We start from the raw sequence: 20,065 nt of genomic DNA, 5'->3' as shown, positions 1-20,065 counted from the left end.
AACCACATCCCCACATGTGATGGGAGAAGAATGTGCTTCCAAGGACATAGGGCATTTCAGGGAAAGCTGGGGAAAGAAAACTGAAAAGAGTCATTCCTTCATGCCCCACAACTATATGGACTTGGGCATACAGACAACCTTCATGCATGTGTTTTGTCAAAGTAATGGGAAACAGAGCTGCAAAGGGAACCCCTTTATCTACCTGAGGTATAGGGGGAGCTTCAGAGGGAAGGAATGTGCTAGAAAGGAGGACACCTACCTTAACCTCACCTCCAAGATGTGTAATTGTTTGGAAAGTTACATGTGCCTTTAAGGCTTTTTTCCGTATTTAATAGCTACCTCCTATTTTAACATTTCATCGTCAGCCGAATGAGGTTGCATGACATCAGCTCATTTCCTCAGGCTATAATATAATTTGCCTACGTGCCGTGAACCAGTTTATACATTGGAGCTGGAATCCAACGTGTAAAAACATGAATATTTTGGCTATAAGCTATTTTTACTTACCGGAGCCTCACCTGGACACCATAAACATTTGGGCAATTAGCCTATTAAAACTTGATTACTTAGCAAACTAAGCGTCTGTAAGCTAAAAAGAACAGTGTTATGGACTGTCAAACTATACACAGAGGAGAAAAACAAAAAAAGGTAAAGCCTAAAAAGATCTAGAACTAGACTGATCTAAATTTAACCTGGCCATGCTATTCTACTTGTATTATTTCAGTAAAAAAATATTTTAAATGAGTTAAATTATGGGCTCAACACTTCTGTAATACCACTGACCTTTTTTTAAGAGTATCAGTATGATACTACAGTTTTTCTTGTATATTTTTGTAGGATAAAAATTCTGTAGGGCTGGACCAGGAAAAGACAGCCATGGACCTAGCTGCTGAGCAGTTGCGTTTATGGCCAACACTCAATAAAGAAACCCAGCAGGAATTAGTTCAGAATGAGGAAAGTACAGTTTTCAGTCAAGCCATTCATTTTGCAAACCTCATGGTCTACCTGCTAGTACCACTGGACACAAGTAAAAACAAATTATTAAGAACATCAGCTACAGGGGACTGGGAGAGTGGAAGCAACAGCATTGTCACAAACAGGTACGTAAAGAAGTTCAGTGATAAGTAGTTGTCACTTGTTTCTTTTAATAAAAATATTATATCAATTACAAAAACTAAACACACTTGACAGCCATGAAAGTTTATATTTGCAATCTTTGTAACAATTTAAAGGCAGTGCATTTTGAAATCATTGTATTATAATGCCTGCTGATTTTGTATCTAACTTGATACTTGGCTTTCAGTGATTTGTTTTCCTAAGCTCTAGACATTATTCCAATCACAGCAGAGCTTTTCTTGCATGGTGAAGACATTGTGCCAGTGCACAGCTACATGTGCATAGGGCAGGCTATAAGGAGGAGGGAAAAAGGAATAGCAGCTTTCACTGCTGCTGACCAGTTAGAGGAGCTCTTACTGGTCAGCAGCACCACTGAAAGAATTAAATGACTCTACTAAGGAGTCATCCCCCAGGACCCCTGGGTTCTCCCAGGAAGCAAGCTGGAAATCCTCCCCCTACTTCCACCCACGTGCACATAATGCCAGGGACACTCTGCCTGGCTGGAGTGGAGCCAAGGTCTTCCAGAGAGGAGCAAGCTAGGTGGAGGAATCCCCCACCACTTCACCCCATATGTGCAGACAGCTGGAAACACCCTACCTGGCCATAGTGCAGGCTAGGTCTCCTGGGCAGCAACAAATGGGGGTGGAGGGGGAACCCCCTCTACTTTCTAATACAAAGGTATGGAGCTGGGGACAGCCTGCCCAGCCACAGTGCAGCCCAGGGTTTCCCGAGTGACAACAAGCATGGGCATTTCCCACCCCCACCAGGTTATTGCTGCCCAGGAGACCCAGGCTGCACTGTGGCCAGGCAGAGTGTTCCTGGTTCCATGCCGTTGTGCGGGGAAGTTGGGGGAAGGATTCCTTTCCCCCCTCCACCTCCCCTACCCCATGCTTACTGCTACCCAGGAGTCCCACAGCTCAGCTCTGGCATGGCAGGGGTGTCCCTGCTCATCTGCTCAGTGCTCACGTGGTGGGTATGGGGGTATTTCTCCTGCTGGGTTGGAGGAATGAATCTAGGGCTCAGAGCTGTGCTGGGGCAGGGGTTTCCTTCTTGTTGTTTTTCAGAGCAGTTTACACTGGGAATGTAACAATGCACCCTGGGATGCCAGAGGACCCACAGATTGCTATCACATGATGTATTCCTTGCTACAGGTGCAAATTAACCAACTTTAAAATTGGTACACATTTTCAAGGTCTAGCTTTATAGCTGGTTGGAGCTTTTAATAGCATGATAGGTACTTTGCACGAGTAGCTGGTCTCAGTTAATTGTACAATTAACCAGTTAATTGCACACTAACTATAACATGTATACATGGCCTAATGCCAATAATATCTACAAATTGTTTTAATATTTTCCCAAAAGTACTGTTTTGTCCTTTGACATGCATACAAATCCATAGTATTATTATAAGTTTCAGAATATTGAGTCCATCTGAAAACATTAATGGAGCTACTAAAATCTTTATAAACAAAACAATAATTACAACTGTTAGGCACTTCAGAACAGAGTCCTGCTGAAATTCTCTCACCTGTGCTGAGCTACCTACAACTCTGAAGTTGTAAAGCCCTTTATTGCTTTTCCAACAATAATAGTTGTTAGCTGTTTTTAGTTGGTAACCCCAGTGGTTTGTATTTTAAAAAGGCCAAAACAACCAAAAACGGTTTCCTCATTTTAGGTGTAGGTATAAATAAAAAAGCTCTTTTCAGATATTGTGATGTAATCACTGGGGTTGTTGCAGACTAAAAATCATGAGTGATCCAGGGCTACAGTATAAATAGTTGTCATACAATGTCTCCAGTATTCTCCTCATATTTTAATGAGAGAATATTTATATATGTATACAACTCCTATCATTTGGGCATTTTTTTAAAATAAAGACTTAGTTTTGTAGAATTTGTGGTAGTGAAAATCAAGAGCTGATATTTCCAAAGGGTGCCTCAACTCTAAAATGATTGAAAACCACTGCTATATTTAAAGAAGAGAAAACAAGAAGACGGGGCTTCAGGGGCGTTCGATTTTAAGAATGAATCCTATGCTGTTTCTTATAGCCCTATCTAAGTTAGCCTTTTTGGAGGAGTCCTTTGCTTCTCTGTTCCCAGTGCACCCAACAGTGTTAGCAACAGTAAGAGTAGCAGTTCTAGACTAGGTGTCAGCGTATGTCCGTGGATTTATGCTGTTAATATCAGAAACTGCTTGACACACAGAGGTAAAGTGCTTGCTCTGTTTAAATACCTTACTCTGAACATGTCTGTACCAATAATTTACCACGCTGGGTAGCACCTCTCTGATGCATACTGCTGTGCCTAAGCTAATTAGCTCCAATCAGTTAATTAGTCTGTCTGCAAAAATCACATTCAGGCAGTTATACTACTGTGCATGTAGAAAAGTGCCACCAGCACAATAGGTTAGCAGTATAGTCAGACCTGTGTACAATATGGTTAGCTAACTGGATTTTTTTCATGCTAAGAATTGTTTTCCTCTTCTGTAGTATTGCAGGCAGTGTGGCAGAGAGCTATGACACTGAAAGTGGGTTTGAGGACTCTGAAAATAATGATGTTGCCAATGCAGTTGTGCGCTTCATCACCCGTTTTATTGACAAGGTTTGTACAGAGAGTGGGGTCACACAGGATCACATCAAAGGCCTTCATTGCATGATACCAGGTAAGAGCTGTGCCAAAAATACAAATTCCTTTTATGCTCTTCGCTTACTTTCCTAGTCTGTTATAGTTCTTTTCATTCTCTGGGAACTGATCATTTTGGAAAGGAGAAATGTGTCTTGTTTCTTTTATTTTCAGTACTGTTTAAGGGTTTGTTTCCTAGACTGTAATTATTGACAAATTTTAAATAACCATTGAAGTTATCTATTTTTTATTTCCTTGACAGTTAATTCCAAGATTTTAGAACATTGGAATCATTACTTTGTTTTCATCTTTCTTGTATTATATGAGGTTTAATTTATAGCATTACTGCTTCCTAGGCATTGTAGCGATGCACATAGAGACTCTGGAGGCTGTCCACCGGGAGAGTAGAAGACTACCACCAATACAAAAGGCAAGCATTGTGAAATTTGTTTGTATTGTCCTCAAGTATTGGAGTCATATACAGGTAGAAGTAGCATTAATCTTTCTTGGTCTAGTGTAAAGAGACATCTGAGCACCAAAAGAAAGTTTTCATCAGTAATAAACAAGCTATTTGGCTTTGGTCTATGAAATACAAACTTGTGAAAGTAGCAGAGCCAAACCTCTGAACATAAACAAGTGATTGCATGCTTGTTATTTTTAAAAAACCCATTTCCCTGAGTTGAGTCCAGACTCCTCCTCCATCTCCTAACAATTTTGTTTTGAAGATTTTTGTACCAAATAGGCTAAATAGATCCCCGTGTTGCAGTGCATATTTCTTTTAAAATATACGTTCTTTTCTTCTGGGGGTGGTCAGCCTAAGATTCTGCGACCAGCTTTGCTTCCAGGAGAAGAGTTTGTATGTGAAGGTCTCCGTGTGCTACTGGATCCTGATGGCAGAGAAGAAGCAACAGGAGGATTACTTGGAGGCCCTCATATTCTCCCAGCAGAAGGAGCATTATTCCTTACTACATATAGGATTATATTTAAAGGCACTCCTCATGATCAACTAGGTATGCTCATCTCTGTTCAAGCCAAAATAACCATGTTCCTTCATGTATGAACTTTGAACTGGCTTTTTAGTTTAATTAACATATTCAAAATACATGTTCCATTCAAAATGATTGAAAATTCAAATATTCGTGTAATCATTTGTTTCTCACCTGTATGGGTACAGATGATTTTTTGTTTATACTTGCATAAAAGAAATAATTCAGTAGTCCTTATCACAGGAGCAAGGGAGTGATTTGGTTAAAGCTGGAGACCACAAGAAATCCTGGGTAGTATTCTTCAGTAGGAGCAAGAGTGGGAGTGGCAGCAATGGCGAGCAGAGCATCAGAGTGGGTGCTGACTGGAGGGAAGAGGTCACACAAAAGGAGCAGTCACTGCTTCCAGCAGCTCAACTGCTGCTGCCCTGTTCACCCCTGTCCTCCTGGGCACCATACTGCTCAGTTATGCCTCTGGAATTCTTGGCATTCCCACAAACTTGCTGTCTGATGTGGACAGATCCCTTCATTTCTCACTCCTTCAGCTTCCTCATCTGTAAACTGGACCTAACAACAAAATGTAGTAGATCAGTGGTTTTCAAATTGCTCACTCATAAATGTATCTGTGGCCTTCCAGATATCATCTGGGCTTTCATCACATTTCACCACCACCATGATATAGTGCTATTAATACCAAGTTATCTTTCCAAGTACACACATAAGAATGGCCACCTCCTACACACACAACCTTCCTGCAAACACCCAGGTGATTGCTCACTGCAGAGGCCCTCTGCACAGCTGTAGAGGCCCTCCTTCCCTTTCAAACAGAAATAGAGTACTCCTGAACTTTACCTGACTTTTCCATTCTTGTTCAGTCATCATTCATTCCTCACTGAATATTTGTGAGACAGCAGCAGGCCCTCTCAAAGGTTCCCTTAATGGGTCTCTTCTTCCTCTTCCCTTCCTCTCCTTTTTCCCATGGAGAGGTGAGGAAGGTTCAGCTGTGTCCTTCTGTCTTTCTGTAGGGGGCTTGGAGCCTTGGTTTCTGAAACAACTGAGCAGCTAGAGCACAGTGAGGAACTAGCAGTCATGGTTACATGACATATAATGACCCTGAGGGCTGCATGTATGGGCCCTGCAGGCTGACAATCTCCGTTAAAGAGGGCTTGTGAAACCTAGGCTAGGGACAGACATTCAAAAAGCCAGAGACTGAATTGATTCACCCTTTGCAGGTTAGTTTAACTTGCCTAGGCTGAACTGGTTTGTAACAGGACAAACATTCTCTTTGGACTGAGGCAATGCAGGCACATGCCTGCAGTTCCCCGGGCCAAGAGCAGGGGGATGCTACAGCCGCGGGGCGCTAGATCTGCTTACCCTCACCACCGTGCTCCCTGACCCAAAATAGGCCCCCTGCTGGACAACAGAGGGAGGAGGAATAACCCCTGTCCCTTCCCCTACCCTGAAGGGGCCCTACTGGCTGGTGTCTGACCATACCCTGCCCCGCTGCTGCAGCGGGAGGGGGCAGGGCCTTTGCTGTGGGCAGCAGCCCCTGCCATGATGTGGGGGAGTGCGAGCCCCTTTCCAGCAGGGGTGCTGGACTGTGGGACCAGCAGAGCTGTGGTGAACTGTGCACAGCAGTGCTGGGGTCCAAAGCAAGCCAGAGTCCTGCAAGCCCCCCACTGGGAAGCAGCTCGCACTCTGGGAAACCACGATGGACTGCTACCCGTCAGGGTCACTCACCATCGCCGCTCCAGCTCCTAAGCAGGGGTGGGGCCCAGTCCCTACTGTTCAGTCTGTGCTTTGGGCAAGCCTCCTCCTGGCAAGAAGGGGCTTATTCAGCCTCTGGCCCCAAATACAGGCCGAGTGGCAGCTGCCACCAGGCCAGGCAAACCCCGCTGTAGTGGCAGCAACTGAATAAGCCCCCTCCTGCTGAGCTTGCCCTGAGCACAGAGAAACTGCTGGCACTACAGTGGGGTCTGCCTAGCCTGGCCTCTGCCACCACTCTTTGCTCAGGGCCAGCCCCCCTCCCAACAGGAGGGGGCTTATTAGCCACTGGCCCTGAGTACAGAATACAGGCAGCTGGGCTGGGCAGACTCTGCAGCAGTGCCAGCAGCCTCTCTGTGCTCAGGGCAAGTGTCCACTCACCACCAACACCACTAACCACCAGCAGCAGCTGCGGGCAGTCCCCACTCACCGCTTGCTGCCATGGTGCCCCCCAGTCATGGGAAGCACCAGTCATTCATGCTCAGGGGCCATGGTGCCCCACTGCTGCAGCAGTGAGGGGGAAGTGTCCAGCAAACCTGGCTCGGGTCCCTGCCGGTGGGATGGAGAGGGGGGAATTAGGCCCCTCCCTGCCAATGGTTGCTGCTCGCCACCCCCTCCCTTCGCTGCTGACACTGCCAGCTGCATCTGTGGGTAATCCCCAATTGCCACTGGCTACCACTGATGCGGCCGGCAGCGTCTGTGGGCAGTCACCGACCATTAGTCGGCACACACCGCCACTAATGCCACCGTGGCTTCCTGCAGGAGCTCCCTGCTCACCACCAACACCGGTGCCACCACCTGTGGGTGGTTGCTGTGCCCACCCCTGAGCCTCCTGAGGCACATGGCATTCATGAGTGGCTAAAAATTAAAATCTCATGTAATGTGTTCAGGAATTAAGTGATGATCTATATCAGAATGGAGCCTTACAGTTGAAGACTTTTACAATCAAATAGGAATAAATTCCTACACTCAAAGGCCTGAATGTGTTCAAACACTCTTAAAAATAGTACCAACAAGTATGGTAATCAAGAAAAATGGATTGACTTTGAAATGTAGGAACTAAAAAAAAATTAGCTTGAAAATCTTGCAGAATGGTATTAACTTTCTCTCTTATACAGCTGTTACAGGATTAAGTCTTGTTTTTAATTATATCATGGAAATAGTAGCAGGTCTACAGAGCAGCTTTCCATGTGTCAGCCAAAAAAGTACAATTTTAGTTATAAAGTGCATAGTTTTTAATAAGAAAACTAGTGCATATTAGTTATTATTTATGAGGTGCATAATACAATATGGCAAATTATTACATTAGAAACTGATTCCTGGACCTGTACCAATTTTTTATGGCATTTTTTTAGCAGGATATAGATAAAGTAAAAAAAAAAGTATTCTCAATCAAAAAGATTAGCAATAGGCAAATTGAATCTTGGGTGTAAGTAATACTTCGGGAATTTATCAGCTTCTGTAAAGTGTATTGCCCAAAGTGAATTTTATATGGTAATATTTCTTATGTTTGAGATTATAGGTATGATTTTTCTATTGTCTTCAGTCTGTTCAGTAACAAATGTTCAAAGTACTATGAAGCCAAACAGATCTACCTCCATAATCTAATAAATATCTATAAATGTGCTCCTGTGATATTTAGTTGGAGAACAGACGGTGGTCCGAAGCTTTCCTATTGCATCTTTAATGAAGGAGAAGAAGATTGCTATTCAAAACCAGTTGCAACAGAATATGCAGGAAGGACTGCAGATCACCTCAGCCACCTTTCAGGTAGAATAGAGGGTTGTAAGATGCACCTGAAACAATAATTACATCCAAACAACCTCCTACAGTTTACACCTTTAATTCTGGGAGGAGCCAAAGGAACTCAGTGGGCACTTAGTATCTTTCAGAACTGTTTTTGCAACTATGTTTCTCTCCTTCACCTTTCATTGTGTGTCAGAGAGCAACTCAGGGCCACATCCAGACAAGCGTGGCTGTGCGGTTTGTGGCACCGCAGACCTGTTTGCAGCACCACGCACCACACCTTCAGGCATTCCCCAGGCTGCTACCTTGCAGCACTGGTGGGGGGTTGGCCATAAGAAATCCCAGGGTCAAAAAAACCTGTGTGGAAGAAAGCAGGGCAGCGCACGTGTCAGCAGCACACACCACCTAAAACCAGAGCTTAGCCAGCCGGAGCAACACTCCAGCTGCCAACCAGGTTCCCAGCTACAGAAGCACCATGGCTGCAGCTTCCCTGGCCCCCAAGGCCCCAGGTAAGGCTGCTGGGACCAGCAGAGTTGCTGGCCCCAGCCTCCCCTACCACACCCAGGATAACCTGCCATGCACCAGAACCACTGTGGCACAGGTGTTCCCCAGGGACAAGTAGCAGTGGCACAAGGTGGGCTGCTGCTACTTGTCCCCAGGCACAAGGTGGGCTGCTGCTACTTGTCCCCAGGGAACCAAATGTCCGCACTCATCTGGATGTGGCTTAGGTGTCCAAATTCTCTGCTTGACAGCAAAAGGATTTGGAGTATGTCAAAAGGTATGCATATCATCAGTCCCATAGAATTTACCATATTTACCTGAATACAAGACAAAGTTTTTCTCCCAGTTAGCATGGGGAAAAAAGCCCCATGTCTTATATTCACATACAAGGAAACCTCATTAAATATGCTGTCTATTTTTAAACTGCTACCGAAACCAGAATGTGCTCAGTCATGGAAGCCAACTATGAAACTGGTTAAATGCAGACATCACTTATCGTGACTATGAAACATATGGCCCATACTGGGCAAACATGCTGATGGAAACCTACCCCCCCACCTTTTTTTTTTCACGTCATCAGCCAAATGAGTTCCAAATTATATCAAGTGAACAGGGCTCAATTGTTCAAATCTGTGTGGCCCTACCACCACCAAGTCTCCTACCTCCTAGACTCTTCAGCTCAGGACTTAAGATATTCCCAAATCCAAGGCAGGCATCCTATATGCAAGCCCCAACCACAGAGCCCTGGGAGTTCAGATGCTCCCTAGTCTTGTTTCCAGAGGCCAAAAGGCCAAAGAAACAAGCTGGAAAGAAAGCCCCGATCACAAGGATAGGTTAATATGGTCCATTTGAGTAGGATACATGGTAGTGCCCATTGAACCCAGTCCCCCATCATTACCAAATCTTTTTGAAGGTATGGTGAGCCACTACACTGCATATATTTTTACTTCCTTTTCACTTCCACAGCTGAGCTGTTCCTTTCTATCCCATTTTCAAAGATTCCTGTTTTTTCACCAGCCTTAAATGTCTGGTAGACATCACCAAATGGGGCCCCAAACAGTTCACACAGAGCCCCTCTGATAGCCCCTCTCAATGTGTTGTATATGATTAGTGTGGCCCTGACCTCCAAGAGATGGAGCTGAGCCAGGTTGCCCTGCACCTTATCTGAATATAAATTTTTGGAGGGTCCCAGGACTTGTGACAAGGACACCCAGTTCCATCCCATGAGTTGGGGACTAGCTAGTACATAAGTCCTTTGTGGGGGGTATCTGGAGTACACACATATACTGAGCAGTGCTGAGCTGTGGGATCACTATGACTTGAAATGTTGACTGTGCTGGCCATTGAACTGTATGATAAATCACGAGCCTTTTGGCTATGTTCCATGGACTCCTAGGCGTCCACAGACTAAGAGATCCGCAAAAGATGACTATGATCAATCAGAAGTACGTATACCTTCACTTACAATTCAAAGGTGTTCACATCTCCATTCAAAATTTCTAAAGAGGTCCACAGCTCCATTCAAAATTTTTTAGGGGTCCACAAATGAAAAAAGCTTGAAAGCCACTGAACTTGTATCGTGCATAGTTTGTGCTAATACTTGTAGCAGTTTCAAAAAAGTTAAAATGCATTAATTCTGGATGAACTAAGTCTATGGGTACTATATGCAAATTACTTCAGGCATGTTTATTTTATGGTCAGTGATTTCAAATTTGCTTCTCACTTCCATGTGCTCAAGGAGAGCAGGGTCTTGACAGTAAGGCAGGAGAGGGGCTGCAGGGGAGAATAAGTTGTGGGGCAGAGGGCAAAGAGGCCACCTGACCTCCCTGCCCCTAGATTAATTGCCCCTGCTGTAGCAGTGAGGGGGAGACAAATACAAGGCAAAACTCCAGTCATTAGATTCTATTCCTAGAAAATTATATCAAATGTATACCTTTTCTATATGTATAGAATCTAATTATTGCAGGTTGTCTTATATTTGAGTAAATCCAGTATTTGGAAAAGGTTGTAGTACATGTACATTATATTTTCTGTAGAGGTTCCTGCCATTCACCAGGATTTCTAGGAGCATTCATGGGAAGAGGATTTCCTCGGTAGCACAGCTGAAATGAAACTTCCACTTCCAAGGATCATTAGGGGGACCCCTAGTAATTAGACCTAAGGGAGAAACATGTGGCCTCAGCATGGGTGGCTCTGGGGTTTGATGGATCCCCAAGATCTGCACAGGCCTCTGATGATTTGCCAGGTTTAAGGACAGTTCCCAAAACTTTCTCTGCAGAGGACAAGGGGTGGGAGTGGAAATCCTCATGGGATTTTTGTCTCATAACTCCATCCTGTAGATTTAATAGAAAAAGCAGTCTAAACTCTGATGAGGCGCCAAGTGAGGGGGAAGAGAATGCAAGATAGAAATCTTCAAGAAAAAATGTCAATGAGTAGAATTAGTATTACCCTATTTAATGTGCTGCATAAGAATGGGAAATGCAGCCACAACTCAGTATTTCTGTTGCTGAACTCTGATCAAATATAATGTCTGCTTTTGTTTAAAATAGTTTTGCCTTAGGTTGTTTAAACAAAAACAGCCATCAAGCAGCTTACTCTCTATTCCTTTTACAAAAGCCAGAGTTCGATACCACGTGAAATAATCTTTTCTCTGTGCATCTTAAGTGTGGCCATCTAAAGGATTTTAGTTTCAGCTACATTATTTTAATGTTTTTAAAACATTGCATAAGATAATCTTTAAAAGATTCAAAACTTTGTACAAAGGAGGTTCTAGATCAACAGGAATATTAGCCATTTGGAAAGAAATCACTAATGCAAGTGAAATGAAAACAAAGGATGAGATCTGCTTTGTGATGGGCAAGCAAATGTATTTAAGAAATAATTTCATCTGGACCCTTAAAAAATACTCAATGTTTATTTTTTATTTCCTCTCATCATGGGGGTTTACTTTGTCCCTTTGTCCATCTCCCTTGCTCTATCTTTTTTTCCCTTCATCCCCAGGGCTAGCTGTCATCTGCTGACTGAGGATTATGGGAAAGACAACCTTCTGGACTTTATAATGCCATTCTTTCACTCATAAAATACATCAGTGTTGGCTAATCTGAGGCAGTTCATTTTCCAGGGGTCCGATTTGGCTCTTATGCTTTGCTCTTAGCACAGTTTTCTAGGCTTTGTAAGTTGAACAAATTGGAATGAAAGAGCAAGACAAGGGTGCCTGTAGTCATTTATTAATGTTGGAATTGTGCATGTAGTGGTAGTGAAAAAGTCTTTAATGTAGCTTACCAGCCTTTTTTGCCAACTTATGACATATGTCCTCAAAGATTTGGGCCACTAACACACTTCCGGCCAAAACTATCTCATGTAGTGAGAAAGTATGACTGGTGGTTTAACTAGCACAATATTATGAGTGCCAAAACTACCACTTAGGTTTCTCCAAAATGTTTTGTGTTAGTATTATGAGAATTCCAGATACTGCATAGTGGAAATGCTTTTGCATTAGAATGGAAATTCAAAAAATAAAGCAAAAATGAACAGGATATATACTGTGTTCCCCTAATAAGTAATATATTCAGGTACCTGTATTTTCTAATAGTATGGTTCTACATAAACATGTTTTATGAATACATTTTTCAGGAATTTTAGTATTCCTAAATGTGTTCTTTTTTAAGCCGTTTCACCCCAGAAATCCCCATATTTAATTATTTTTAGTCTATAACATGTTCTTTCTTTTTTGTACAGTTAATTAAAGTAGCATTTGATGAAGAAGTGAGTCCTGAAGTGGTAGAAATATTTAAGAAGCAGCTAACGAAGTTCCGTTACCCTCAGTCCATCTTCAGTACTTTTGCCTTTGCAGCTGGACAGATAGCACCACAGCTAATCTTACCAAAGCAAAAAGAAAAAAACACTTCATTTCGGTAAGTTGTATTCTCTGTTTTTCTTCAATGAGATGTTTGTTGATATTCGTATCTATTATTATTCCAACGTATTATATGTAAGCTTTGAGAGCCTTGCAAAATTCCAAACCAAAGTAGTCTTCAACAAAGCTCAGTTGATTAAATTTTATGATGTTCATTGTTTATGTGTGCCAAGTGAAATCTATGTAGCGCGCAATATGTATGAACATATATATCTTTTTTTTTACTTTCCATTCTAATGCAGCCAGGTGGGAACCTGTGGGCCATGCATTTACCCTTTGTGGGTGGATGTGACCCATGGGCCATCAGTTGTACAAGACCTGGTTAGGAAATAAATCAGCCATGAGAATATCGATAAGAAGAAATTTCTGCTCAGTGCAGTTGTCCTGGTGCTCTTTATGTAGATTTGGGGGGGTTGACTTTCCTTTGAAGTAAATTAAGCTAATTTCAAGCAAGTTACTAGACTAGATCGATAGTAAGTCTGGTCCAGGGTGGTAACTTGTATACCTGTATTAATTTCTCCCTTGCTAGCCTGTTAGAATAAATACCAAAATAGTTCTGGAATCTTAAAATGTTTAGGCTTGCCTTTTTTTTTTTAACGTCAGCCAAGTAGACTTATTGTCACATAGCAACAGCACCTGAAAAGAGAAGATGCTGCAGTTGGGCACATTGACATACTGGAAAAATATTGGCACATTCTTCCAAACCTCAATTAAAAATTACCTCAGGAGCTTATTTTTTGAAATCCTTACTTTTCTTGCTTTTCTTGAAATTAAATGGAAAATTATGACAAACAGTTTGTGCACAAGCAGAACCATGATAAAAGTGTAGTTAGGTATAATGACACAAATACAATATATTCCTAAAAATCAAAGCTGTTTAAAAAAATATTTTTATTCATTTCTGAATTATAGTACCATCTCAAAAACAATTGTGAAAGGAGCCAAACGTGCAGGGAAGATGACTATTGGTCGGCAGTATTTATTAAAGAAGAAGACGGGCACAATAGTGGAGGAAAGAGGGACTCGTTCAGGCTTGAATGAAGAGGATGATATCTCTGGTAAAAAGAATATATATTCATATTGTACCATGCGTTTTTATTTTCTTCAGCTCCATTCCAATGCATTGGCCTGTCAGGGGATTTTCAAAGTGTTTATTTGGGGAAAGAGTCTACTGATAAAAGATAGAAAGCTTTTTAAATGTCTGAAATCAATAACTCATCTCTTGGTGATGACTTTCAACTGTTATCACCTTGCTAAGCTAGTAGGAGACAAGGGGAAGTAAAAACTTTTAACTTGTATACTTGTAAAGGAAAATGTCAAATCCTTGTTTTCTTACCGTCAAACTTTTCTGTACAACTTCAGTACTATCCTGTACATCAGTAATTCTCATCAAGGCTGCTGTTGAGATCCTTTTGAACATGCTGCAGGGTGCCATGCAACATTAACACTGATAGTTGTGCAAATACCCACGCATGATTCACAAGATAAACCGAAAGGCCACGCATGGCCATGCAGACTTGTCTGCTGTGCCATATACCACATATTCAGCTGTTCTCCACACTGCAAGGTAGTGTGGAGAACAGCTGGACAGTGTGCACAGGGGCAGCACATGCCACCCAAAACCAGGGCCTGTCTGGCCAGAGCCATGCTCTAGCTACCAGCCAGGCCGCAAGCGGCAGGATTGCTGCTACTGCAGCCTCAGGAGACCCCAGGACCCCAGATGAGGCTGCTGGGGCTAGGCTAGTGCTGGCCCTAGGCTCCCCTACCCCACCTGGGGTAACCCACTGCACACCAGAGGGCATGTGGCACAGGCGTCCCCCAGGGACACAGCAAAAAGTTCCAGCAGCAAAAAGTGTGCCACTGTTTCTTGTCCCTGGGGAAACAAATGTCCATACTCATGTGAACATGGCTAGAGATTTCAAATAGGAATCCATAGTCTCAAAAACATTCTTACCTGTTGTAATCTTTCTGAGTTCTTGGCAACAAAAGAATTGCTCTAATATTTTTTCCATGGTCAGCAAGTGAAAGCTAAAAGCTGGCATTTTCCATGAAGTGATTTGAGTCTAAAAAAATGTTGCGAATCACCACTCTACAAAATGCTGGGGTAGATAAGAATACTGTTGCCATGCAACACCAAGACAAGCACCACACATTTATTGTTAAATAGTTTCTGACAGACTGTGCTCTCAGAACAGCTAAGTCTCATTCTAGAAAGAGGTAGTTTGGCAGGTTTAAAGTAGTAGCAAATAGTGTAGGATATTTCCAAGAGTTATGTGGGTGCAAAATTAAGTTTGTTTTTGAATGAGCATACGTTATCACACTTGCGAAGATCAGTGGAAAGTATTTTGAGGCAGAAGGTCAAAAGTGAGGTTTTTCCTCGAAATACTTTTGTTCCTAAGATGCGCTACTGTCATCAAATCCTGTATCTACTAATCTGGATCACGGCTAGTATTAAATATGCCACTAGAGGGAACCATATTCTCCTGTACCTAAATAGGTATTGTTTTATTATACCATTCCTTCATATTTTAGTTAGGATAATGAAGTCAGCCATTATATATATTTGAAGTATATCAAATATTAACAATACCTCCAAGATCTCAAACAAGCTAAATATGTCCAATATAAATGGCATATAAACATTGAGGATTCTATAGGAAAGATTACAGGTAAAAACAAGAGAAAGGTCTTTCATTTTTAATTTTCTTTCATTTTATTTTTAAAACATTTCTTTTTCAGTATTATAGTAATCCAACTAATTGATCAGTGTATGTGGCTCCTAGTATTGAGTTAATATAAAGTTTACTCCAACAAAAAAGGTTAAGGATAGGTCAATTATTGCAGTGTCTTCATGGTTTCAAAAGATATAAAAACCTTCTCTGAGATGGGAGGAAAAAGGCAGAAGAAAAGATGCACAATCTTGGATGATTTTTACATCAATCAGAAATAACAGTCCTCTTATGAACAACCAATTCTTCTGAGTACTGACCTGCATGTATCCCAATTCTAGTTTATATGATCTTAAGTTCACATTCTTTTGGCCTGTTAGGGCACTTGTACACGTGCTGGGGTTTTAGACCTCAGGGATTTATTCTGTGCCCCCTAAATTGAAACAGCGGGTTTTTAATTGAGACCCAGTGGTTCACTTTTTCTGTCGCATCACAGTAAGGGGCCCAATCCTTTTTTTTTTTTTCTCGGAGCGTGAGCCTGCCCTCGGCCAGGGGGCCAAGCAGCCCCTGAGCTGCAGGGGGTCCCAGTCCTGTTTACGGCAGCGGGGCCACCCAGGTGGGCTGCTAACGAGCCGGGTACTATCTCAGTTTGGAGGGATCACCCAGTCCGATCCAACTCTTTCCCAACCCCAAGCTGGGGCAGTACCTGGCCTGCCAGCAGCCCACCCAGGTGACTGGGGGGGTGCCACTGCCACAGAGGGAAGGACCAGGGGGCCCCCACAGCTCTGGGGCCACTCAGCCCACTTTCAGCTCGCCCTCTGGCCACAAGAGAGGTGGGCAGTCTCTGCCCAAAAAAAAGATTGGGCCCTTCTCCACTTCTGCCTTCAGGAGGCTCCTGCAGCCGGCAGGACACCTGGGGCCACCCAGGAACAAGCTGGCTTGCCCCTGGGGCAGCACAGTTAGGCACCAGGAGGTTGGTTGGGTGTGCTGGCAATCAGAAAAGGCAGCAGAGATGGTGCACAGGGCTCTGGAAGCCCAGGCTGCTAGCTGTCTAGGTGCTGCCCCAGCTCAGAGGCACCCAATCGAAAACTTCCTTGAGCCCACCTGGGCTTCCAGTGCCCCATCCCCGCCTCCTCCTTCAGCCACCAGCAATCCCAGCCACCCTTCTGCCCACCTCTCTATGCTGCACCAGGGGCAAGTCAGCCTGTTCCTAGGTGACCCAAGATGTCCTGCCGGCCACAGGATCCTGCTGAAAGCAGAAATGGTGAGGGGCCTGATCCTTTTTTTTTCAGACTCACTGGCAAGCTTCCAGTCCTACAGCATGTCAACACACTCATTGGGCATGGTGTTCTCAGTTCTTTGCTCTCCAGCACATGTTGCTGCTCTGGGATAGACAAGGTCTAAGTCTTCTTGTCCCACCCACCCACAAGCGAAACAGGCCCAGCCTCCCTCAGTTCCCTCTTACAATCTGTGATTATAAGTTAGAACCTTAGCAGCATTTAAGGGCAGAGCAAATAAATTCTCTCTTGCTTAAAGCCATTAGGTAGAAATTGTTAATTTAATGTTCATTAAATATTTGGTAGCTTTCCTTCTCCACCAACAAAACAAAATGGTTTTTCTTAATTGTGAGACTTGCTCTGTATTGGTTTCCAGGCTTTTGTTAAACTCAAGTTTCTTAGTTTTAAGAATATCCGTTTAGTGACAGTCATCTCACTTAACAGTGGGCATACCTTCTGTGCCTCAGACACTGGCACATTTCTGATAAATGTACTGTTTTCAGGACATGTCCCAGTACAGCTGATCCACTTCCTTGAGCAAAACAGATGTCACCTGTTGTCCCACAGGTCATGTCGTTGCAGCTCCCACTAGCAGGGGAGCACCCAGGGATTCCCCGGGCCCTTCAATTCCACAGGAAACTTCAGTGCAACAAAAAGCCTGGAAACCAATACAAAGGAAGTCTCACAATTCCCCAGGCACTCCTTTGCTAGCAGAGGTAACCCACGCCAGTGTGTCAAACTCACTGAGGTGCAGTTCCAGGGCTGAGCCTGTCAAACAGCTGATTGGTGGGACCACGCCAGCGTCAGCGTGTACTTAGGGAAACCCAGGCAGGTGCTTCCTGAGCTTCAGGGGCCCAGTCATGATGCTCTGTGAATAAGGAGGGCCCATACTCTCCCACCTCAAAGCAAACAGAATTCAGGTGCTAAATCGCAGCACAAAATCATACCATCTATGTCACAGCCACACATCTTTGGCATTTGTGGTACATCAGGGGTTCTGGGTGTCTGTTTGCTCAGCCTTTGTGACACCATAATTTTTTTTATCAATGTCTGTTTACACACTAAGAGAAAGGAAAAGTGTCATAAGGCACACCTTAACCCACAAGAAAGATTTGAGTTCCCTACTCTAAAGATCCTCTGATGGCTCACATTTTTCTCCAGGCCTTATTCAATACATGAAACAGCATAGGGGCATCTTTTGCCATGAGGTGTATTCCTTGTGGTTGCACCAGGATAAATGCACTTAGGTAAGTTCTCTGGGACTCTATGGACTTGGAGAAAGGAAGAAGCAGGCCAGGTCACACAGCATCCTGAAATAACATTAAGGCAGCCTTGGTCAGGAAGTGCGACTCTTGGAGAATTATTTTCTCTCACCCATCCCATTTTGAAAGCCATATATTTTATTTTCAGAGGGCACGTCTATGTGAGACACTACATTGCCGTAGCAGTGCGCCACAGCAACGTAGCGTCGGTAGGCACAAACTGTGATGCCACAGCTATGTCACCATAGCAACGCACTCCCTCGCTATAGCGTGTTGCTATGGCAGTGTAGCAGCTAAAACTAACTGTGCACCACCAGCATGGCACAATGTGGGCTGTTACTGTGCCGTCATTTAGTACTTCCGAAAGAAAGTACTAAATGACAGCATAGCAACAATGGCACCATAGGGGCACACATAGACATGCCCAGAGAGTCTGGGCAGCTTGTCACTACAAAAGCTGGGTACTAAGAGATGATCAAAACAGAGCATTCCAAATAAATCCAGTGTTCCCACATTCCACCCTCCCTTCTCCACATACACCTTCCTTTATAGGGACCTCTTGTGTGAGGTACTAGTTTACAAGAAGCAGTGGAATCACTTTTAAGTCTTTGAGCAATGGAAGGAGAGAGTTCACTCCCACTATTTTCTAAATCCAAAAAGAAAGGAGGACCAGTGCCTGGTTCTTGATTTGAGACAGCAAGATACCCTTGTCTTCAACTTCAGTTTCAGGATAGTAACTTTGTCTTCTATAGTGCTGTGCCAGGATCTCCAAGAGTGGCTTGCAGCTGTTAAAGTCCACATTCCTGCTTCATATAAAAATCATCTAGTGCCCAGGAAATACCTGAAATTTCAAATGGGGAATTTACATTATCAATACAGAGTCCTGCCATTCAGGATACCCATAACAGCTCTTCAAATTCCTGGCAGTGGTAGTTCGTTTGAGAAAGCAAGATATCCAGATGTAGTTGTATTTTGATTATTGGCTTATGTGAGGAAATCACCAGAGCACATGACTAACCCTATGCATCAGATACTCCTGCTCTTCACTGGAGTAGGTCACAAAGTTAACATACGAAAGTTGATTTTAGTGCCCACTTGCAAGATGCAGTCTTCCTTAAACTTTTGTAGTATGTCGTTTCCTGCAGTAACACAGCACAGAATACCAGATTTCATCTACACTGTATGCAAGGGGGTTGAAATCTGTATCTGCCCAACAACCATAGCAGACATAAAGGCACAGGTCCCACGGAACTCCAGTTATCCCTAGCTTTTGAAAGAAAAGCAAGGAGATAATCCTTTTCTCCACCATTGCTATGTGGCAAACTACTTACAGGGTCTTTTACATTTGATAAGAGACCTTACGTTGGATCTTCTTCAGACCCAAAGTCCTTAAGTACCCAAGAAAGCCTCTCTGCCTTCCTGTGAATGTACTGGAGTTGAAAGCTGTCAGCCATGCATGGCATTCATTCCTGTACTCAGAGGAGTGATCATTCAGATATAACTAATAATATTATAGTGATGTTTTATACCAGAGCATGTTCTCTTTTCTTTTTTCAAGAATTTGCACAGCTCTGGACCTGTACTTTTACCACGAAACCACTTTTCCATTCACTTCCCCCACCCCAGGCTTCCAAAATGTCCTTGCAGGCCACTTCACGTGGCACTGAGCTAGCGACCACAAATGGCCAAAGATATTTTACAAGGTGTCTCCAACAATTGCGGTCCTTAACCATAAGAAAAGAAATTCATTCTTCCACTGATATCTAAACACCAGAAAAAAACATATGCTGACCCACCACTTGCACTGATATTAAGTGTTACAGGGAAGTGCAGACAGTACTCATTCAGCTATGATGGACTTCCTGGCACTGGCTTGGCCAAATCATTTCTGGTTCTTAGACCTGATGAATCTCCAGTCATCCTCCAATACATACTTCACTTTCCAGATATAAATCTTCCACATGAGGGGACAGACCCTCTATTTAAACTCAGCTTCAATATACCTTCTTGTGTAGATGCTGTGTAACTAACCACCACTTCACTGCTCTACAGAAATCCACAGTAGAAAATACTCAACTTACATGTTCAGTAAACAGGAATCTCTGCCCTCAGTTGGAGATTACACAGAATTATTTCATGTAGCAGTAGCTAGATTCCTTAAATACCTTTTTTTGCTTCCAACACCTATGCAATCCTGCCACTACCCATAT

At 43.3% G+C, this 20,065-nt stretch overlaps 1 protein-coding gene across 4 annotated transcripts in view; it reads left to right on the top strand.

Moving 5' to 3' along the window:
* SBF2 (SET binding factor 2) overlaps window positions 1–20,065 on the top strand; it is a 489,875-nt gene that overhangs the window by 392,253 nt on the left and 77,557 nt on the right. For all 4 annotated transcript variants that reach the window (XM_019551418.1, XM_019551417.1, XM_019551415.1 and 1 more), the window contains 7 exons: window positions 838–1,100; window positions 3,605–3,777; window positions 4,094–4,167; window positions 4,552–4,747; window positions 8,127–8,254; window positions 12,470–12,645; window positions 13,560–13,705. In XM_019551418.1, the coding sequence (XP_019406963.1) occupies window positions 838–1,100; window positions 3,605–3,777; window positions 4,094–4,167; window positions 4,552–4,747; window positions 8,127–8,254; window positions 12,470–12,645; window positions 13,560–13,705 (1,156 nt within the window). The remainder of the gene's footprint in view (window positions 1–837; window positions 1,101–3,604; window positions 3,778–4,093; window positions 4,168–4,551; window positions 4,748–8,126; window positions 8,255–12,469; window positions 12,646–13,559; window positions 13,706–20,065) is intronic.

This window comes from Crocodylus porosus, unplaced genomic scaffold (genome assembly GCF_001723895.1).
Source record: "Crocodylus porosus isolate Cpor-Errol unplaced genomic scaffold, CroPor_comp1, whole genome shotgun sequence".
NCBI classification, from domain to species: Eukaryota; Metazoa; Chordata; order Crocodylia; family Crocodylidae; genus Crocodylus; species Crocodylus porosus.
This window is presented reverse-complemented; position numbering and strand designations above follow the sequence as displayed.